Source organism: Muscardinus avellanarius (genome assembly GCF_963383645.1).
Source record: "Muscardinus avellanarius genome assembly, chromosome: 14".
In the NCBI taxonomy this organism is placed as follows: Eukaryota; Metazoa; Chordata; class Mammalia; order Rodentia; family Gliridae; genus Muscardinus; species Muscardinus avellanarius.
Window position 1 is genome coordinate 34,648,488 of NC_137800.1, and position 23,680 is coordinate 34,672,167.

At 37.4% G+C, this 23,680-nt stretch overlaps 1 protein-coding gene across 1 annotated transcript in view; it reads left to right on the plus strand.

The window, feature by feature from the left end:
- Window positions 1–23,680, plus strand: part of TRAPPC11 (trafficking protein particle complex subunit 11) — a gene marked incomplete at both ends in the record, with an annotated part of 51,315 nt that overhangs the window by 21,905 nt on the left and 5,730 nt on the right. The window contains 10 exons of the mRNA XM_080710797.1: window positions 2,208–2,395; window positions 2,737–2,885; window positions 3,456–3,577; window positions 5,577–5,696; window positions 7,870–7,935; window positions 8,048–8,204; window positions 12,311–12,422; window positions 17,912–18,003; window positions 19,225–19,358; window positions 21,436–21,603. Coding sequence (XP_080566923.1) covers window positions 2,208–2,395; window positions 2,737–2,885; window positions 3,456–3,577; window positions 5,577–5,696; window positions 7,870–7,935; window positions 8,048–8,204; window positions 12,311–12,422; window positions 17,912–18,003; window positions 19,225–19,358; window positions 21,436–21,603 — 1,308 coding nt within the window. The remainder of the gene's footprint in view (window positions 1–2,207; window positions 2,396–2,736; window positions 2,886–3,455; window positions 3,578–5,576; window positions 5,697–7,869; window positions 7,936–8,047; window positions 8,205–12,310; window positions 12,423–17,911; window positions 18,004–19,224; window positions 19,359–21,435; window positions 21,604–23,680) is intronic.

The window sequence follows — 23,680 nt, forward strand, 5'->3', positions numbered from 1 at the left end:
GTGTGTGTGTGTGTGTGTGTGTGTGTGTGTGTGTGTGTGTGTTCGCACGTGTGTGTGCGTGTGTGGTACTGAGCATTGAATCCAGGACATTCTTTTTGCTACACTCCAGCCCTTTAATTTTTTGTTTTAAAATAGGGTCTTGCTAAGTTGCTAAGGCTGGTCTCAGACTTTTCATCCTCCTGTCTCAGCCTCCCAAGTACTGGGATTACAGCTGTGTGCCACCATGCCTGACTAAGACTAACTTTTTTTTTTTTTTTTTTTTTTTTTGCAATACTGGGGATTGATCCCAGGGGCAGTCTACCTCTGAGCTACACCCTCAGCCCTAGTTTTTATTTCTTATTTTGAAACAGGATTTTACTGAGTTGCAAAGGCCCCACTAAGTAGCTTGAGGCTGGCCAAAAACGTAATCCACTTGTCTCAGCCTCCCAAATGCTGGGATTACAAGTGTGCACCAACATGCCTGGCACCAATCTAATTTTTTTTTTTTTTTTTTTGGTAGTACTGGGGTTCCTGGAAGCCCTTCTACCTCCGGGCTACACTCCCAGACCTATTTTTACATTTTATATTTGGAAATAGGGTCTCCTAAGCCAGTGCACGCGGCTGGCTTCGAACCTGCGCGATCCTCCTGTCTCTGCCTCCCAAACGCGGGGATTACAAGCGTGCGCCACCACGCCCGGCCCAATCTAATTTTTAATGACTATAATTATTTAAGAAGTTTTAAAACAGTCCATGTTACATAACATAGCAAATATATTTCACATAATATGGTAAAATTCAGACTAAATATCTTTATCCTATTAGTGTTTAAACATTGCTGATTGCATGTATTGAGGGAAAAACAAATATTTTAAAAGATTGTTTTAATATAGATAATTGAAGGGACTTTCCAAAATAGACTATGAAAGTAATATTTTATTATACATAAACTCTGAAGCCAAATTAAGTGGGCTTAAATTCCATCTTTTCAAGTCAGCTTCTGACCCTGGGCAGTGGCTTTATATCTTCATGTTTCAGTGTATTCATCTGTAAAATGGGGATCATAATAGTATCTACACATTAGAGTTTCATGAGGATTAATTCAGTAATGTAGATTGTTTAAAATTGTGATCAGTACAGAATTAAGTTCTTGTTAAATGCTTGTTTTCATTGACTTGGATGAGACTGGTTAGCTATTTCAAACTTGGGATCATTGCTAAAATAGATGGTACATAAGGTTGTACTATCAGCCATTTCCATAAAAATTTCTGTGAAGCTGTTGATTTTATTATTAACCAGGATCTTGAATATTTTTTGCTCTTTTTGTTTTGCTTTGTTTTATTTTGTGTTTCTGGGGATAGAACCCAGGGCCTTGTGCATTCTATGTAAGTTCACTACAACTGAGCTATACCTCTTGCATCACTCAGAGATTTTTGCGTATTCATTTTTTAAAGCCCCTCACAATAATTATTTTATTTTGAGGAACCTATCAAGGTTCTTATCAAAGGAAGCCTGCCAGATATAAATCATAATAATCTTTTTTTTGTGTGTGTGTGGTACTGGAGGTGGAACCCAGAGGCTTTCTACCTCCGGGCTATATTCCTAGCCCTATTTTTTTTTTTTTTTATGTTTTATTTTGAAACAGGGTCTCACTAAGTTGCTGAGAGCCTCACTAAATAGACGAGGCTGGCTTCGAACCTGTGTGATCCTCCTGTCTCAGCCTCCTAAGCACGGGGATTACAAGTGTGCGCCACCACGCCCGGCTAAATCATAATAATCTTTTTGAGACCTTTTACTAATGGATTTAGTTGAAAGAAATATTCAATTAACAAAGCATTTCATTGCTAGTTCTATAAATATTTTCAGGAAAAATATTTGTAGAATTAGAAATCAGGTTTTAGATATATCAGTGATCACCGAAATACTTATTTCTTCAGCACCAATAAATTAAGTATATCAAGTACTGTCCCATGTGCTTCATGTCATAACTACAGTCTCTTACCTTGAAAGTCAGGGTGTGAGCTCTGTTTGAAAGATGAAGTTAAAGTCCAGAATACAGTGAATATATGTCCTAGCCAGAAGAAGACTCTGACAACAGGTGTTCTGTCTTTTGTTACACTGTCGGTCTCTAGATGACCCTTGAATGCTAGTAATCCTAAACGTGGCTCTGTTGAGAGGCCATGCAGGCAAGAGGTATGAGGTGCCATTTCTGACACGGCTTCCTGTTTCAGATTACTTCTGTGGATCTGGTCCTGGGCAGTGAGACGGGCAGGTGTGTGGTCTTGAGTTGGCAGGGAGGCGGAGGAGATGCTGCTTCCTCCCAGGAAGCCTTGCAGGCTGCGCGTTCTTTCAAAAGACGACCTAAGCTCCCCAACAACGAGGTTCACTGGGATAGCATAATAATCCAGGCAAGCACAATGTAAGTCTACTTTGTGAGCAGAAAGTTAAAAAAAATCAATCTCTTATTTCTTTTAAATATCTTCTTTAAGTCCCTTTAAGAAAAAAATCAGTTCCAGGCCAGGCGTGGTGGTACATGCTTATAATCCTAGCATTTGGGAGGTGGAGACCGGAGGATCACAGTTCTCAGACAGCCTTGGCTGGTTAGCGAGGCCCTTCGCAACTCAGACCCTGTTTCAAAAAAAAAAAAAAAAAAAAGTGGGGGGTGTAGCTCAGAGGTACAATGCCCATGGATTCCATCCCCAGTACTGCCAAAAAAATAAAAAATAATAAGAGTTACTTAGGTAAAGTTTCTTTTCAAAGGATTATTTCCAGAGTTCCAAATATTTCTGTACATCTGCGGCATGAGCCTCCTGCCCTGATGAATGAAATGTATTGTTTGGTGGTGACTGTTCAATCCCATGAAAAGACCCAAATCAGAGATGTGAAACTCACTGCTGGTTTAAAACCAGGTAAGTGTTGACTTTTTATTTTTCAAAGTTCAACATAAAATAAGTGCCATGGTATCAACAGTAGAATGTTCATTTAAAGCTGGGTGTGTAGTGGCACACACTTGTAATCCCGGCATTCAAGCATTCCGGAGGCTGACAGGAAGATTACCATTTGCAGACAGCCTTAGCTACTTAGTGAGGCCCTTTGCAACTCAATGAAACTCTGTTTCAAAAATAAAGAATAAAAAAATAGGCCTGAGGGTGTAGCTCACAGGTAGAATGCCCCTGGGTTCCATCCCTAGTACTAAAAAAAAAAAAAAGATAGTATGATGTAAAGACACAGCATTCCTTCCTTGAAAGGATGTAGCAGAACCCCCCCCCCCTCCAGAAAGTGGAGAGAGTCATGACCATCAGACCTGAGCCTGCCAGTATCCTCACCTTAGACTGTAGTCTCTGGACTATGGGAAATACATTTCTGTTTTTTATAAAATGGGGGGAAAGCATAATATAGTGCTCTTCACACAGTATTGATTGTTATAATGTTTGAATGTGCTCTGTGTCTTAAGACATCAATATATTTAACCCTCTTAGGACAGGATGCCAACTTAACTCAGAAGACTCATGTGACTCTTCATGGAACAGAACTGTGTGATGAGTCCTACCCGGCTTTGCTCACTGACATTCCTGTTGGAGATTTACATCCAGGAGAACAGGTGAATTTAGCCAGCTGGGATTGGAGAAGAAGTCAAATGTAGTTGTAAATACACAGCAAACATTCCACAGCTTCAGAGGATTGTGTGTGTGTTGGGGGGGTAGTACTGGGAAGGAACCCAAGGACTTTCTACCTCGGAGCTATGACCCAGCCCTAATTTTTTATTCTTTATTTTGAAACAGGGTCTCATTGAGTTGCAAAGGGCCTCACTAAGTAGCTGAGGCTGACCGTGAACCTGCGATCCTCCTGTCTCAGCCTCCAAAATATGCTGGGATTACAAGCATGTGCCACCAAGCCTGGCTAGAGCTTTTTTTTTTTTTTTTTTTCGGTACTGGGGATGGAACTCAGGGGCACTACAATGCTTCTGAGCTACACACCCAGCCCTATTTTTTTAGTCATTTATTTATTTATTTATTTATTTATTTATTTATTTATTTATTTATTGTACTGGGGATGGAACTCAGGGACATTCCACCTCCAAGCTATACCCCTAGCCCTATTTTTTTATTCTTTATTTTGAAACAGGGTCTCACTGAGTTGCAAGGGTCCTCACTTAGCAGCTGTGGTTTAATGTGAACTGCGATCCTCTGGTCTCCACCTCCCAAATGCTGGGATTACAAGTGTGCACCACCACGCCCAGCTGGCCAAAGCATTTTAATAGCACATCCTAGCATTTAAAAAGTGGCTTAACTAGTGAACATTTTACAGCACATTTTACATATTTAAATGTATAAAATATCTCAGGCAAACTTTCATACAAAGGGTTTTAGAACAAAGGACTCTAATATGGAGAATTAGTTGCCAGATGAAATAAATGTTGGCTACAACTTAGTGGAATAAACACTCACTCAACTTCTGTTTACAAATCAAGTGGAAAAACTCATGGAAAGTTGAGGGTGGTAACACACACACACACACACACACACACACACACACACACTATAGTAACGATTGATAATGATCTTACTCTTACAAAATACTCAGGGTTCTCCATAGAGGTTTATTAGTTTAATTAGTTAGAAAGTAACAGCCTATAAATTTGAGAAATATGCCAGGCATGTAGTGTGTGCCTCCAATCCCAGGATTGGGGAATACCGAGACAGGAATGATGCAGGTTTGAGGCCAGCCTCAGCAATTTAGCGAGATCCTCAGCAACTTATACCCAATTTTAAAATAAAAAATAAAAAGGGCTGGGCATGGAGCTTGAAGGTAGAATAACCCCCAGTACCAAAAAAAAAAAAAAAATTTTAAGTGATAAAGAATTTACACCGAGCGTGGTGGCGCACTCTTGTAATCCCCACGCTTGAGAGGCGGAGACAGGAGGATCGCGCAGGTTCGTAGTCAGCCTCACTGGCTTAAGAGACCCTGTTTCCAAATAAATAAAAAAAACAGGTCTGGGAGTGTAGCCTGGAGGGAGAAGGGCTTCCAGGAACCCCAGTACCACCAAAAAAAAAAAAAAAAAAGAATTTAGCCAGTTAGCATAGTGAAATTTAAAAGTTAGGGCCAAGGAAGCCGGGCATGGTGGCGCACACTTGTAATCCCCGCACTTGGGAGGCTGAGACAGGAGGATCGCACGGGTTCGAAGCCAGCCGCAGCTACTTAGTGAGGCTTTCAGCAACTTAGTGAGACCCTTTTTCCAAATAAAATATAAAAAAAAGGTTTGAGAGTATAGCCCGGAGGTAGAAAGCCTCTGGGTTCCACCCCCAGTACCACCAAAAAAAAAAAAGCCGGGCATGGTAGCGCATGCTTGTAATCCCCCCACTTGGGAAGCAGAGACAGGAGGATCGTGCAGGTTCGAAGCCAGCCGCGCGCGCTGGCTTAGGAGACCCTGTTTCCAAATAAAAATGTAAAAATAGGTCTGGGAGTGTAGCCCGGAGGTAGAAGGGCTTCCAGGAAACTCAGTACCACAAAAAAATTTAAAAAAAAAAAAGTTAGGGCCATTATCTAGAATATCTCAAGAAGTCTCTGTAATACTAACTAGATTTAATATTTTATTACAGCTGGAAAAAACCTTATATGTTCGCTGTGGAACAGTGGGCTCAAGAATGTTTCTTGTGTATGTTTCTTACCTAATCAATACAGCTGTTGAAGAAAAAGAAATTGTTTGCAAGTGTCACAAGGTATTATCTGTCATAACTGCTTCATGAAAGATCACATATAGAGCAGTCCTTTATTTTGTGTTATTCTAGATAATATCTTCTTGGTCTTAGCAGTAGTGTGTCTCAGGTTTTTATTAGGAATCAGTCCTTAGCCCAGCAAGGAAAAAGGCCTAGAAATTGGGGATTTGTAGTTTGGTTATTGTACAGATTCAGGATGATGGGCTCTTCATAAGTCATATGGATTAAAAAACATGGTAAAAGGGTAAGCTGTATTTCCCAGTTGGGAGAGAGGAAGGCACATAATACACTTTTGGACATTTCACATAGCCTGCTATAGTGCAGAACCAAGATAATGAATTAAGAGATAAGGTGCTGGGCGTGGTGCGCACGCTTATAATCCCCGTGCTTGGGAGGCTGAGACAGGATTGCACAGGTTCGAAGCCAGCCTGGCTTAAGAGACCTTGTTTCCAAATAAAATATAAAATAAGTCTGGGAGTGTAGCCTGGAGATAGAAGGCCCCTGGGTTCCATCCCCAGTACCACCAAAAAAAAAAAAAAGAGAGAGAGAGATAAGGCTGCCAATCTCAATACTATATATATATATATTTTTTTAACCTCATTTAATTTTTGTAGCAACCCTGTAAGGATTATAGAAACTGAGACTTTAAGAGACTTTCCAAAGCAACTTTTTGGGAATGTAACTTTCCCAAAGTCACATTCTATGTCCAAGGCCACAGAGCTAGTAAGCATGTGTCCTGCTGGGATTAGAATCCAGATCGAGCCAGGAATGGTGGAGCACGCTTGTAATCCCTGCGCTTGCTAGGCGGAGACAGGAGGATCACGCAGGTTTGAAGCCAGCCACGTTGGCTTAAGAAACCCTATTTCCAAATAAAAATATAAAATAGGTCGGGGAGTGTAGCCCAGAGGTAGAAGGGCTTCCAGGAACCTCAGTACCACCAAAAAAAAAAATCTAGATCGATTATTTGTCATATAGCCTCAGCTCTTAACCAACATAACCTTTTAAAAATAGTCCTCACCAACAGCGCAGGTTATTTATTTTGAAAATATATTAACCCTTTGTTTTTCCAACTGACTTTTTTAGTGAGGGAAATAACCTGTTGGTTAAGAGCATGGCTCCAGCCGGGTGTGGTGGCGCACGCTTGTAATCCCCGCGCTTGGGAGGCAGAGACAGGAGGATCGCGCAGGTGCGAAGCCAGCCGCGCGCGCTGGCTTAGGAGACCCTGTTTCCAAATAAAAATGTAAAAATAGGTCTGGGAGTGTAGCCCGGAGGTAGAAGGGCTTCCAGGAACCCCAGTACCACCACCAAAAAAAAAAAAAAAAAAAAAGCACGGCTCCAGGATCAGATTGAGTTCACTTTCTGCCTTTGTCACTTGCTTTCTAGCTATGCCACCTCCTCATCTTTTTTTTTTTTTTTTTCTTTTTGGTGGTACTGGGGTTCCTGGAAACCCTTCTACCTCCGGACTACTCTCCAAGATCTATTTTATATTTTTATTTGGAAACAGGGTCTCTTAAGCCAGCAAGGCTGGCTTCGAACCTGCGGGATCCTCCTGTCTCTGCCTCCCAATCTCGGGGATTACAAGCATGCGCCACCACGCCTGGCTCCCACCTCCTCCTCTTAAAGCGGCAGTCAAAATACCGCCTTTTTCCTTGGAATTATTATGAACATTACTTAAACATGTATAATGATTCTAATAATGCCTTATATTACTTTATTATGTTCATTGTTGTTGTTATTTTACCAGCTGAGTCAAGGTGAGGCAAAGTACTTGCATTAGAGGAAGGCCCAGACTCTAGGTGTGGCACCAGTAGCTCTGTGGCCTTAGACAAGTCATTTTATCTTTCTTAATATCTGATTCCTCCTCTGTGAAGTGGTGATGATGCCTTCCCTGCTCATTTTGCTCACTGGATCATGAGATACATAAATCATGTAGAAGAAAGCACTTTGCACTGTGAATTGTCATAAGGCCATAGGTAACATTAGAAATGGAACTCAGGTGTCTATGCACATTTTTACGAATGTGATAATTGAAGAAAAAGACTTTGTCTCTTAATATATAACCTGGGATTATTGATCAATTATAGATTGCATTCTGTATGCCTTCTTTTTTCAAATTTTATTTATACAAAAGGATTTAGAAAAGCCATTTATTCTTATACTTTAAATTTTCTTGCAGGATGAAACTGTGACAATAGAAACTGTCTTTCCATTTGATGTCGCCATTAAATTTGTTTCTACAAAGGTTTGTTTCTTTAGTACATACCAAAAAAATCATTTAGGTTATAGAAATTGGTGGCAAAAATAAAATGGGTTAGTGTAATTTCTGACAGACCTTTTATCTTCATTGGTGACAGTTTGAGCACATGGACAGAGTCTATGCTGACATCCCCTTTCTGTTGATGACGGACCTTCTAAGTGCTTCACCTTGGGCCCTCACTGTCGTGTCCAGCGAGCTACAGCTTGCCCCCTCTATGACTTCAGTGGATCAGCTCGAGTCCCAAGTGGACAAAGGTGAAACTTTGCATGAGTCTGGCATAAGGAGAGGGGTGTGTGTGTGTGTGTGTGTGTGTGTGTGTGTGTGTTTGCATGTGCATGCATGTGTCTGAGCTAGCAATGTAAGAGTTAGCTTTTTGCTAAATGAAGGAATTGAGACTTATACTTACAAAAGCAAGTTCATTTAGAATTAAGGTAATTAAGGTAGAATTACTATCATTTACCATTTGAGCATACCTTATTTTAGAAGATCAGATATTTTTTTTTACTCTGAGGAAGTTATACTTTGAAAAATATACTTAAGTAAAATTAGATTTTTTTCATAATTGAATTTTTTTTTTTTTTTGGATGGTACTGGGGTTGGAACCCAGGGGCTTTCTACCTCCGGGCTATACTCTCAGACCTATTTTTATACTTTATTTGGAAACAGGGTCTCACTGAGCTGCTGAGAACCTCACTCAGTAGCTGAGCCTGGCTTTGAACCTGTGCGATCCTCCTGTCCCGCCTCCCAAGCGCAGGGATTAAAAGCATGTGCCACTACGCCCAGCCATATTTGAATTTTTTAAAGATTGTTTTTTCTTACTAATTTTTTTTATTAAATTGTATTATTAAATTGCTTACTGTTGTTTATAATTTGAAATGGGATGAAATGTTTAAAAAAGTAGAAGATAAATTTCCTAAGTCATCCAACTAACACTTATAAAACAGGCTCACACCCAGGATGACACCTTTTTAATTTAGTGTACTTTGTGCTTGTATGCTTTTTGAGTTGCAAGAGGTAATAAAAATTAATTTGGATGTTAAGTAAATTATATTCAACTGTTTTATAAGAATAAATCATGATATATTCATACAACTACATATTAAAGAGTTTTGTTTCTTCACTTACCTGTTATAGTCACTGAACACTGCTACATTCATAGTTGACTTGTGATATAGACAAAAATTGAATGGTCAGTTTTCAGAATTATAGTATATTTTTGCATTTGGCCTGAAAATGTGTTTCAGTATCTTTCAATAAATAATCCACAAATATTTATTGAGTGCATCACTAAGACTACAGGGTAGGTTCTCAAGAAGATACCAAAAAGATCAGGCATTCTCCATTCACTCTTTTAGTGTCCAGAAAATTTATCAAAAAGAAGATGTTATTTTCCCTTGGAATGATACAATAATTGGGTTTTTGTAGAAAATCTGGGCATCAAGTCTTTATATTGATCAATCAATAGAAATTAAACATGTAGCCAGGCAAAGTGGCAAACACCTGTAATCCTAGTACTTGGGAGGCTGAGAGAGGAGGATCACAGGTTGGCGGCCAGCTTCAGCAATTTAGCAAGGCTTTCTGCAACTTAGACTTTGTTTCAAAAATAAAAATAAGGCTGGGGGTGTAATAACAGTTAGAAAGCCTCTGAGTTCAATCCTGAGTATCACAAAAAAATCAAACATGTGTCTATTTAATTGCTAAAAATATTTTGCATGTTTAACCTGGTGTGGTGGGGCATGCTTATAATCCCAGTATTTAGGAGGCTGAGACAGGAGGATCGCAGTTCGAGGATAGCCTCAGATACTGCTTAGTGAGGCCCTTTGCAACTCAGATCCTGTTTCAAAATAAAGAATAAAAAATAGGGCTGGGGGTGTGGCTCAGAGGTAAAATGTCCCTGGGTTCCATCCCCAGTACTGAAAAAAAAAAAAAAATCATGTTTATAAAGTAATAATCATTAAAAATGTTTTGCTTTCAGAATTGCTTCTTAAGTTTTTCCATCTCTCCTGAAACTTGGTTTCCTCTTGCTTTTGGCCATCATTGTCCCTGGTTCTACTCTGCTTTTCTGTCCTCTCCTTCCTTTCCTCCCCACTGTACTAGTTCGTAATAATCACGAGCTTTAGAGTCAGACTGAACTAAATCAGCTCTTTTGTTAACTTGTATGGTTCATTTTGTTTCATCATTTTGCAGAATTAAAGCAGATTATACATGTGACATAATGAAATATATATGTGTTTATGTGAACTAGCTCAGTGCTTACCAGTTCAGTAATAGCTGGTTACTTTATTCTTGCTGATTTCTTTTCTTACCCTTTAAATGTTTGTCATTTCCAAGATCCTGACTGATTCCTTTTTTTCCTCTGCAAGTCTTCAATTGCCTTGCCTTCTTTGGCTGCCTGCATCCCTAGTCCACTTAAGAAGAGTCACTACACCTGATCCAAGCTAGACACTGCATAGAAAAACTACACTCCTGAACATGTTACCACTTTGGCCTAAAACCCTCTCCTCTTCTTCAGCCTGGTGCACCCTTGCTTGCTTTTCATGGCTCATGTAAGCCTTGACTTCCTGAGTCTCCGACTCAGGGATAAGTTCTCTTCCTCCTTTACTCCCATGGCATTTTCTACATAGTTCTTTTGTAACATTTATCCCACGATATTTTCTTATTTATTAATATGGCTTTCTTAAAAGACTGTGAGCTCTTTCATAGAGTTCACATAGCTCACATCAAATGTGTTTTCTTCATTTTTGTTTTGATAGCATCACTTAAGTGTTTATTAAATTATGGAATCACCTCTGGTTTGAAATTTCAATATATTAGGTCCTGTTGCTGCTGCAAGAGTGACCACAAAGTTAGTTGCTTAACACAACACAAATTTGTTGCTTAAATCCTGAAGATTAGAAGACCTACTAACCAGGTGTTAGTTTGGTTGTGTTGTTTCTTAAGGCTCTGGGAGAGAATCCTTTTTTTTTTTTTTTTTTGCCTTTTCCAGTTTCTAGGGGCCAGTTGCATTCCTTAGCTCATGGCTCCCTCCTTCATCTTCAAAATCAACAGTGTAGGACTTCTGTGTCACAAATGGACCATAATGCTAATTGTGAGTAAGCATAGTGATCATTCTGGTTGACTTTGGATTTAGGGTGGACTTTGGGAGAGTTTACTTTGAATGGCCTGAGTTTTTAAAAAGCTGTCCTCACAGGTTTGAATGGTTACATTGGTCTACAGTGTTCTTAGTTCTTCAGATTACTTAAAAGAACTTGATTAAAGCAAAGTTGACTCATCTTTTTTCTTTTTTGATATATAATCAGACATCTGTTTAAAACAACCTCCTAATATTCAGGGGTGGAGTTATCTTGAAGTTCTACTCTTAGCTTTGGTCAATTAGCAGTTAGGTAGGCACCACTGCCTGCTGGCATTTGAAGGGGTGACATCGTGCACTCTGAAGTTCAGGAAAGTAAAGACTTCATTTAGATGAGCACTTACCTTGTCATAAGGGAGTTTACCGTAAACCTGGCAAAAGGAGAGCTTCCTTTTACAAACAGGTGAATGGCTGTGCTAGGCAATAAGAAAGTAATATGAGATATATTTTCATTTGAGTGGTATCAATAATAAACATTTACTCAGAGAAAGCCAGTATTTTTTAGAATACATGTTAAACACTTTGAGGTTAACTGAAATTTTCTCTTCTCTTTTTCTCTATCCCCCAATTTTTTCTTTGTATACATGAAATAATTTGGAAAATGAAAAGTTAATCACCATAGTGTATGATTCTACCCTCCAAGCTTCTCCTGTTTTTTAGTTTTTATTTATTTATTTACTTAATTATTTTTGTGGTATTGGGGATTGAACCCAGGGACATTCTACCTCTGAATTACACCCCTAGCCCAATATTTTTAGTCATTAATTTATTTATTTTGCAGTACTAGGAATGGGACCCAGGGGCATACTACCTCCGAGCTACACCCCCAGCCCTATTTTTTTATCCTTTATTTTTAAACAGTGTCTCACTGAGTTGCAAAGGGCCTCACTATGTAGCTGAGGCTTTCTGCGGACTGCAATCCTCCAGTCTCAACCTCCTGAATGCTGGAATTACAAGCGTGTGCCACCACACCCAGCTATTCTTTAGTTTTAATAGGGCTTTGTCCCAAACATATAAATTGTGTTATAATGAAATATTGTTAGGTTATCATAAATAACACTAGATTTTGTGACTTTGAAAAAGTCATTTAAAATTTCTGGGCTCTAGTTCCTAAAGCACTATAAATATAATTTGTAAGATATTCCTTCTTTGTTGCATTACTTGGGTATGAACATCCTTTTATTGATAAAAAAAATCATTATATCAGATAATAAAGATGCTTTCCTATAGTTGTCTTACAGACTGGAGAGAGTGCTAGTGAATGTTTTTGTCTTCGATGCCCATCTGTTGGAAATATTGAAGGTGGAGTAGCAACTGGACATTATATTATCTCCTGGAAGAGGTAAAAATTATATCAACTCTCTTCAGTGTCTTTGTTATTTCTCTGTGTCTGTGTGTGTGTGTGTGTGTGTGTGTGTGTGTGTGTGTGTGTGTGTGTTTGGTACTGGGGATTGAACCCACCCGCATTCTACCTTCAAGCTACATCCCCATCCCTGTTTTATTTTACTTTTATTTGGACACAGAGTCTTGCTAAGCAGCAGAGAGCCTCACTAAGTTGCTGAGTCAGGTCTTGAACCTGAATTCCTACTGTTTTAGCCTCCCTAGTACTGGGATTACAGATGTGTGCCATTGTACCAGACTATTTTGTTATTCTAATACCTTTATTATTTTCATTGTCATTTATCATTCTGAAAAGCAGAAGTTATATGAATATGATCGATTATTTGCTAAAACAGAGACTAAGAAGGAAAATTAAACATTAATTTGTCTTTTTCACAATTTGTGACATATATAGTAATAAAATTTTAGCCAAACTAAATCTGAAGATAGGACTGTGGAAGAACATCATCAGGTGACAGTTATTCTCATTTATAATCAGTAGGATTATCTGCATGGAAAACTCGAGGGAATTAAGATTTTTCTGTAATGTTACTGGATATAACACTAATATATAGATATCAGTTGCATTTGAGGTGGTACTAGATATTAAACCCAGGGAAATTCAACCTCCAAGATACACTCCCAGCCCTATTTATTCTTTATTTTGAAACCGTCTCACTAAGTTATGGAAGGCTTCACTAAGGAACTAAGACTGGCCACAAACCCACACTCTTCCTATCTCAGCCCCCAAAGTACTGGAATTATAAACATGCACCATGATGCACAGCTACGGTTGCTTTTTTTTTTTTCCCCCGGGTATGGGGATGGAACCCAGAGGCATTTGACCTCCGAGCTACATCCCCTGCCCAATTTTTTATTCTTTATTTTGAAACAGGGTCTCACTGAGTTGCAGAGGGCCTCACTAAGTAGCTGAGGCTGTCTGCGAACCACAATCCTCCGGTCTCAGCCTCCCAAATGCTAGGATTAAAAGCATGTGGCACCACGCCCGGCTGCAGTTGCATTTTTTATATCAGAATTAAGCTTCTAGATAATGTCCTTTAAAAATAGGTATCATTTACATAGCTACCACAATTCTAAGATATCTAGGACTATACCTAATAGATTTGTCTTGCCTTTTTAGAGAAAATTATAAAACTTTAAAACATTAAAAGAAAACCTAAATGTGAGAGATACAGAGTGGTCTTGTATAAAATTTAATCTTTTGAACTCTTCTATGGATTCAATGAAATTTGTTTAATATTTCAAGTTTTTTGTTTCTTATGTAACTTCACACTCAATTCTAAAATTTACATGGTAATGCAAAAAGTCAGAAATAGTCAAGACACTTCAGAAAAAGAACTTGGGCAGTAATATACCTTTACACTTTGAAAAATCATTGAGAATGCTTAAAAGCTTCTAGCTATATGAATTATATGCATCAATATTTACCATACTTGAACTTAAATCAGAAATCTTTTTATATAATTCTTTTTCTCATACACTTATTTTTTTTTCAGAAAAAATCTTTCCTAACGTGAAATATGAACTCTAAATACCCAAAACAGTCTCAAAAAACAACACGACTACAAGATGTACATTTTCTGATTTCAGACCTTATAAAGCTACAATAATCAAAACAGTGTAGTTTTGCTATAAAGGCTATATAAAAAAGTGGAGTAAAATAAAAAGCCTAGAAATAAATTCTTCCATATATGGTCAAGTTATTTTTGACAAGGTTTCCAAGAACATTTGGTGAAGGAAATAATAATCTTCACTAATTGTTGTTGAAAAATAACAATTACATGAAAAAGAATAAAATTAGACCCTTACCTAATACCATATATAAATATTAACTCAAAATAGATAAAAGAACTAAATGTAAATCTTAAGACTATAAACTTTTAGAAGAAAACCTGGGTCATAAAACTTCACAACATTGACATTGGCAGTGATTTCTTAGATATGATTCCAAAGGCACAGGCAACAAAAGAATAAACAGACTTCATAAAAAAATAAAAAAAATTGTACATCCAAAGACAATGTAAACAGAATTAAAAGTTACTGATAGAATGGGATAAAATATTTCCAAATGCTATATCTGAAGATATATTAATATTCCAAATATAAATCCTAAAAATTAGCAACAATAAAAGCAAACAATACAATTTAGAAATAGGTAAAAGACTAAAATAGATAATGAATCTCCAAAGATTTTTATATGATCAATAAACACATGTATATCATTCATCATCATCATAATATAACTAATCATTAAGGAAATACAAATAAAAACTATAGTGAAATACTACTTCACATTTGTTAGGATGGCTACTTAACATGAATTACCTTGCTCCAGCCCTTTACCTTGAGTTTGGTATTCTCTTTACCTGTAAAGTGTGTTTCTTTACAGATGTAGCAACACATGAATAGATTCTGGTTTTTAATCCATTTTGCCACTTTATGTCTTTTTATTGGGGAATTGAGGCCATTTACATTCAGTGTGATTGTTGAGAGATAACTTTTAATTCCTAACATGTTAAGATTTTATTTTTGTTTGAATTATTGTTTATTCTTCTTTACTTAGTTGTCTGGTGGATGGAAAATCTTGTTTCTCTGGTTCTGGTGTGTATTACCTATTTCTTCTTTGTAGTTAATCTCTTTGAGTATTTTCTCTAGCGCTGGTTTTGAAGACATAAATTCCTTCAGTTTCTGTTTGTCATGGAAGCTTCTTATTTCCCCATCTAATTTGATAGATAGTTTTTCTGGGTAGGAAATTTTTGGCTGGAAGTTGTTTTCTTTCAGAGTTTGGAATATGTTACTCCAGGCCCTTCTGGCTTTCATGACTTGGTTTGGGAAGTCTAGTGATTCTAATTGGTTTACCTCTGAATGTCACTTGGCCTTTTGTTTTTGTTGCCTTTAAGATTCTCTGCTTGGCTTCCACATTGATCATTTTGACAATTATGTGCCATGGGGAACCTTTTCTCTGATCCTGTCTAAAGGGAGTTCTATAAGTTTCCTGGACCTGTGTATCGACCTCTTGCTCTATGTTTGGAAATTTTTCTGCTATTTTTTCTTTGAAGAGATTATTGATCCCTTTGGTTTCACCTTCTTTTCCCTCTTCTATTCCTGTTATTCTTAGGTTAGAGCTCTCTTAAAATGGGCCCATATTTCTTCAATATCAGATTCCTGCTGTCTGATTTTTTTTCTAAGTTATAAATTATGCGTTCAGTTGGACGTGGTGGTGCATGCTTGTAATCCCAGCGCTTGAGAGGCTGAGACAGGAGGATCACACAGGTTCAAAGCCAGCCTCAGCTACTGAGTGAGGCTCTCAGCAACTTAGTGAGACCCTGTTTTCAAATAAAATATAAAATAGGTCTGGGAGGATAGCCCAGAGGTAGAAAGCCCCTGGGTTCCACCCCCAGGCCCACCAAAATAAATATATAAATATATATATAAATAAATAAATAAATATAAATTATGCATTCGTTTTTGGAGTGATCATCTTGTAGGAGCGAGATTCTATTCTCCATGTAGTCTAATTGATTGTTTATAGTTTGAATTGATGCCTTTTCTTCAATGAATGCATCCTTTATTTCTTTTAGACTCTCTCTAAATTCTTTTTGAAGGTTCTGTATTATTTCTAGTTATATTCCTGATTTGATCTTCTGGAGATCTCTGAATTTCTGTGTTATCAGGTTCTGATATTATGGGGTTGTGGGCATTCAGTGCTCTATTGTTGTTCCTCTTTCCCATGATTTCAGAAGTTGGTACCTTCTCTGGGTTCTTCCCTGGGTCACCATGACTTTACTGAGGGTGCTCTGAATCTCGAGTTTTGGGTAATCTCAGCCGCCACAACTCCTTTACTGGTTTGTTTGGCAAAGTCTCAGACCCAAGGAGTTAATCGAGGCTGCATGAGACAGTGGGGGGTGCTGGGCTGGGCGTTTTCCCATGGGGAGCTGCAACTAGGGTGTGGTATCTTTGCCACCGCTACTCCTTCACTGGGTTGGACTGCAAAATCTCAGACCCAGGGAGATTTATCAAAGCTGTGCAAATCCCTGGGGGTGCAGTGCTGGAATTCCTCCTGTAGGAGCCACAATTTCACTTACGGTTATTGTGCGCGCTGATCTGGAGCTGTCCCGGGTGTGGTGAACACGCCACTGCTGCTGGGAATATGGCGCTGCTGCCATGCCCTCAGCCATGAGGCTGGTGTATTTCTTTTCTGGTTTTGATCTCCGTTCTGAGTCCCTGGAAGGTGTGATGAGCTTGGCCACTGGGAGTTTTAGGCATTCTTTGCACTGAAAGAACTGCTGAATTTCACCCAAATGATCTGCAGCTGCTCACTTAAGCTCCTTGTTTACCTTTCCTCTCTGGAGCCTGGTGCTGTGAGGGAAGATGGCGCCGTGTAGCTCTGCCACTGCAATGCAGGTTGGTTTCTGGTTTCCGGTTCTTCTAGTCTTCCTTTTCTCTGTCCTTTGGGTTTACATTTTTTATTTCTCTGCTGATAGTGTTTTCTGGCTATGAAAAGTACTGATTTTGTGGCAATAGGGATCGAATGTTAGTAGGACTTGTAAACGCTACTTTTCTCGGTCACCATCTTCCCGGAAGTCTTCTTTATATAATTTTACTAAGAAATAAAAACTAATCTAACTTGCTTTTTCTTTTCTGTACTTCTGAATTTATCATACTGATGTTTAGTTTATTTTGTATGTTTATAAGAGTTAAAATAACACATCAAAGGCACTGCTTACTTATTCTAGCATGCTTCTGTAATATAATAAAGGTAAACTTATTATCGATGGAGGCTTAGATGCTTTGCCTGTTGCTTTTCTCTGTAGTCATTTGCACTAATGTCAACTGTTCCTTTCCAGATGAAGACCCCTCATGAGGGATATCCCTGGCAGTCATGTAGCTGCCAGTGACTCCTAGTGCTCCCCTAAGCATGATGTAGGGAAATCTTGAACAGTTTCATAATGTTACTTTATTTCAGTAAATGTCTTTTGACTAATAGTGAGCTATGTTTTAATTCTTCAGTTCCCACCATCTACTTGTAGTTAGTTCTAACTGTGCCTTTTGAAGTGGTCTGGGGCCATCTATGAAGCACCTCAATGAGACAAGGAGTTTGTATCATAATGTAAATTGCCACACTCCTTCCTGCATTGAGAAATTTCTGTCACAACACTGAAATAAATGGTGGGCTTTGTGATTGACAGTCTGACACAACTTCTGGCCACAAATAGTAGCCATAGATGCTATCATTTATTCATCAGAAATATTTAGAACAAAAGTAGTATTCTAAAAGCTCTTACAGTACTACTTCTATTAATAAAGTCTTGGGAAAGAATAATTTATATTTCCTTTGAAGCATGTAGGTGAATACACATGTTCCCTGTATTGAATTTATTGACTTCTTATAGAAAATGTAAGTTTAAAAGATGGACTTTTCTTCCATAGGACTTCGGCCATGGAAAACATCCCTGTCATCAGTACTGTCATCACGCTGCCACATGTAATTGTAGAAAATATCCCTCTTCATGTGAATGCAGGTAACAGGAATTCAAAGTTGACTTAGAAGGATTTGAAAAGCTGTGCATGATGGCCCTTAGGAGGCTGACACAAGATGATCAAAGGTTCAAAGCCAGCCTCAGCAACTTAGTGAGACTCTATATCCAAATATAAAAGTAAAATAGGGCTGGGGATGCAGCTTGGAGGTTAGAGTGCCCCTGTGTTTAATCTCCAGCACCAAAAAAAAATAAAAAAGAATTTCATGATAATATATATTTTAGCTCCTATGGTTTTTTAACTTTCCATTTTGAAAATTTCTAACCTGATACCATTATTGTGACTTAAGTATCTGCAATATATTCTGAATATCATCAAATTCCAATGTTGAAGTTTTTCTGGTTTACCCTGAATGTTCAATTTAAGGTCTTATAAACTACAACTTATGAGTAAATCTCATTATCCTCATACTAAATGTATAAGTAGGCTGACTCTGTCGCCCTTACGCATTCTTCTCCCTTCCAATATTACCCTTCTATTTTCTTTCTTCCAATACTACTTTCTCCACCACCATCCTCCACTGCCTCTCCCTCCTCTTTGCTGTTTGTCAGACTATGTCATTTGTCTTGTAAAGCTTCCCACAGCCTGGATTTGGATTCTGATGATTACATATGATAACATGGTATGCTGGTTGCATAGGGTCTGCTTCATCAGCACCTGTACTAAAATTGGAAAGACATGGGGAAAGTTAGAATGCCCCCATCCAAGGATAATACACAAATTCATGAAGCATTCTACATTGTATATCCAAGAAAAAATAAAATGGCAGATCTGTAAAGCGCATGAGCGCGCACACACACACATACACAAACACACACGCACACAAGCAGCACTTAATATATATATGGAAGAGTGAATGGAAGTTTTACTAAAACACAACTTTTGTCTTTTCTAGCTTAGGAACCATGATATTTTGAGAAATAAGAGTTTTTAAATTATTTGTAAATTATAATTTAGTTCCTGTTGGCTAACTCCTTCCTAAGTCAATCATTTTTAGAAGATTTATTTTCTTAGCCTGTTTTGTCATAGTCTAATAGCTATTACCCAATCAAATAATTTTCTTATCTGGCAAGAATATCACAATATCATTAAAAATTTAAATATTACTATGTCTCCAAAATGATACTTACTTTAAGAAAAAAAACTCATAAATGATGAGCTAATTATTTTTTCAACCAAGAGAAATGTGTCATCTTTTTCTGTAGATCTGCCATCGTTTGGGCGGGTCAGAGAGTCCTTACCTGTCAAGTATCACCTACAGAATAAGACTGACTTAGTTCAAGATGTGGAAATCTCTGTGGAGCCCAGTGATGCCTTCATGTTCTCAGGTCTCAAACAGGTACAGGTCATCTTTCATGGTGATTGTGTAGACATAAAAGCGGGACTAGGAAAAGAGAGCTGGACATCTAGTTTTTATCAATGAACTGATTAAGGCAATGGATCCTATTCTGGCAGGAGTAAATTTTTAAGTACGTTTAAAGATGATTAAGTTCACCTTTCTGTACAGGTGTGTTACCCTTTTCACGTTATCAAAATCAGGCTTGTGGATATTCTTTTTTTTTTTTTTTTTTGGTGGTACTGGGGTTCCTGGAAACCCTTCTACCTCCAGGCTACACTCCCAGACCTATTTTATACTTTTCTTAAATTTGGAAAGAGGGTCTCTTAAGCCAGCGGGGATTACAAGTGTGCGCCACCACGCCCAGCTAAGGCTTCTGGATATTCTATGTCTAATAAATAAAATTTGATAGATCCTTGGACTATATATTATGTTAGAATTTCTAAAAATCTTAAGTCTTTTTGTCTACTGATAAGTTTACATGTATGTGTGAGAGAGAGTAAGGCATAAAGTGAGAGAAAGATTTGAGGCCTGAAGACAGTATTACAAGGCTGTTTTTCTTTGGAATCATCAGTGAACTTTTGTAAAATTTTTAACCTTACATAGAATTTGCTTATATTTGGTATATTTAGATACAGTTTTGTGTCTACACTTAAAAATAAATTATCTAGGTTATTTTTTTCCAGTCAAATCAGGTGAGAAAGTTTATCAAGCTTTAAAGTTAATAGCCGAGTATAGTGGCACATGCTTTTAATCCTAATACTTGGGAGGCTGAGACAGGAGGATCAACGTTCGTGGCCAGCCTCAGCTACTTAGTGAGACCCCTGACAACTTACTGAGACATGTTTCAAAATAAAAAATAAAGCTGGGTGTGGTGGCATACGCTTGTTATTCCAGCATTTGGGAAGCTGAGATGGAGGATCGTCGTTCACAGACAGCCTTAGCTACTTAGTAAAGCCCTCTGCAACTTAGTGAGACCCTGTTCAAAATAAAGAATAAAAAATAGGGCAGAGGTCGTGGCTCAGAGGTCGAATGCCCCTGGGTTCCATCCCCAGACTCGCAAAAAAATTTTTTAATTAAAAAAAAAATAGGGCTTAAGGTGTAGCTCAGAGTAGAATGCCCCTTAGTTCTATCCCCAGTACAATAAATAAATAAATAAATAAGTTAATAAACATAACATTCAGACAAAATTATATTCCAATGAAAGTATTGTCCTTCACTGTCAGAGGGATAATTGAGATACCACTCAGTTGTTAATACCTTTTGTTAATAAGTGCATAATTATAACTAGAGAACAAACATGTCTTAATGCACCGTCTAATCAGCTTTGCTATATTGATTTTGGCTGCTATGTTTGTTGTTAAATGCAAATAGAATTATACATGACATATACTATATATTCATGTACCATTTTAAGTTTTTGACACAAATATCAGCTATAGCATATTGGTATGTCTGTACATATATTATCCCTGACATCTCATGACATATGTGTACTCATTTCTCATTTACAAATGAATAAACTTTGAGTGTCTTGATCTTTCCAGGTATTTGCTTGTAAATGCTTAGGAAATAGAAATATACTAAAGTTTTACAAGTTTGTATTCTTTTCAAAAGTATTGTTAAAGATTTTCAAACACTTCTTGGCTTCTGAAATTATCCCAATACAAATGGTAAAATACTAGAGACAACAAGTTTATGTTATATTGACATAATATCCACAATTAGACACTTTCTTTAATAAATCATTCTATAACATATTATGAACATGAAATCTACAAGATCTAAGGCATAAAATAGTAACCTGACTATTGTTCTTATTCTTAAGCAAATATAATTTGCCTTTTAGATCTTGGTAGAATCATGTACATATCTTTTTATACGTTTTCTATCTGCCTCGTCCTAACTCATTAATAAGCCCTACATTTTGGAATTTGTCTGGAAGATGGGATAGAAGAGAGAGTGAATATTTTCTAGAAGGATTTGGGTATTCATCTTTTGTAAATAAAAGAGGAGTAACAACATAAACATTGCAAGTATGTGTGTTTGACTATTTTTCTCTATATCGTCTTTTGATTAGATTCGGTTACGTATTCTACCAGGCACTGAACAGGAAATGTTATATAATTACTATCCTCTAATGGCTGGGTACCAGCAACTGCCATCTCTCAACATCAACTTGCTGAGATTTCCTAACTTCGCAAACCAGCTGCTCAGGCGTTTTATACCCACCAGTATTTTTGTAAAGGTAAGGCTTAGGAATTTTCCGCCATTTAAATTCACTCTCTTTAAAGCAGACAATCAGCAGGGCGTGGTGGCTCATGCTTGTAATCAACGCACTTGGTAGGCGGAGACAGGAGGATCATGCAGGTTCGAAGCCAGCCTTGCTGGCTTAAGAGACCCTATTTCCAAATAAAATATAAAATAGGTCTGGGAGTGTAGCCCGGAGGTAGAAAGGTTCCATTCCCAGTATCACCCCCCCCCCCAAAAAAAAGCAGACAATAAGACATTTTTTGTGTAAATGTCACTGAAGAATATTTTGGGACTAGCAGTGAATGTTTTGTCTTCTTTATATGAACTTGGCAATTTTGGTATTCATTTCTATAAAGTTGCTGCTGTTTTATAGCATCTGATTTTAAATATTTTATTGCATTATATAATTAATGATTTAGTCTTAGGATAGCCTTGAACATACTTGCTCTTTGGTTTAGTAAAGCATATTTTAAAATTTTTAGTTTGTAAGCTGGGCATGGTGATACATACTTGTAATCCCAGCATTTGGGAGGCTGAGACAGGCGGTTCATGGGCAGCCTCAGCTACTTAGTGAAGCCCTTTGTAACTCAGTGAGACCCTGTCTCAAAATAGAGAATAAAAAATAGGGCTGGAGCTGTAGCTCGGAGTTAGAATGCCCCTGGGTTCCATCCCCAGGACAAAAAAAAAAAAAAAAAATGTAGTGTGTAACTAGCTTTTTTGTTTTATTCTGTTATAGGTTTTTTTTTTTTTTTTTTTTTTTTTGTGGTACTGGGGATTAAACTCAGGGACATGCTACTTCCAAACTTCATCCCCATCTCTTTTTATGTTTTGTTTTGAAACAGGATATTACCTAGGTTCCTAAGAGTGTCACTAAGTTGCTAATGGTGTCCTCTAACCTGCAGTCCTCCTGTGTCAGTCACATAAGTATTATAATTACAGATTTTGCCACCATGCCTGACTTGTAAATCATTTTTAATCAAATGGGTTAACTTTCTAGATATACTTAAACATTAAGCCTTTCCTTTATTTATTTAATTTTTTTTTTGGCAGTACTGAGGATGGAACTCAGGGGCATTCTACCTCCAAGGTATACCCCTAGCCCTATTTTTATTTTTTTTTATTTTTTATTTTTTTATTGATGCACTGTATTCATACATCATAATGGGATAAAAATAATACTTTTGTAGACATACATGCACATATCGCCCAGTTAGCCCCTACCCGATCCCCACACCGTTCCCTCCCCATCCCTCCTTCCCATGCTTGGCTTAGTGGTTGACATCTAGCATCTAGTATTATAGCAATTTATCCAATATTAACATTGATAATCTCACATAACAGTTTGATTTGTCTGATACCATGCTTTTGATGGCTTAAAGATAACATTTCAATATTTCTTTTTGCCTTTTTGCTTTCTTTCTAACCAAAGAATATTTCTTTCTTTTTCTTTTTTAAGGTGAAACTATCATATATTTATTTATTTATTTTTCACAAAAAATCTATCCTAATATGGAATATGGACTCTAGATACCCAAAACGATCTCAAAAAAGAACAAAGCTAGAAGATGTATATTTTCTGATTTCAAACCATATTAAGCTACAATAATTGAAACAGTGTAGTACTGTTATAAAGGCAGATATATAAACCATTGGAGTTAAATAAAAGCCTAGAGATAAATTCTTCCATATATTGTCAAGTTATTTTTGACAAGGTTTCCATGAACATTTGGTGGAGGAAATAATAATCTTTTCACTAAATATTGTTGAAAAATAATACTTACATGAAAAAGAATAAAATCAGACCCTTACCTAACACCATATACAAATATTAACTCAAAATAGATAAAAGACCTAAATATAAATCTTAAGACTATAAACTTTTAGAAGAAAATCTGGGTCATAAAACCTCACAACATTGAAATTGGCAGTGATTTCTTAGATATGATTTCAATGGCAAAGGTAACAAGAGGGTAAACAAACTCCCTAAAAAATAAAAATATATTGTATATCCAAAGACAATGTAAACAGAGTTAAAAGTTACTGATAGAATGGGATAAAATATTTCCAAATGC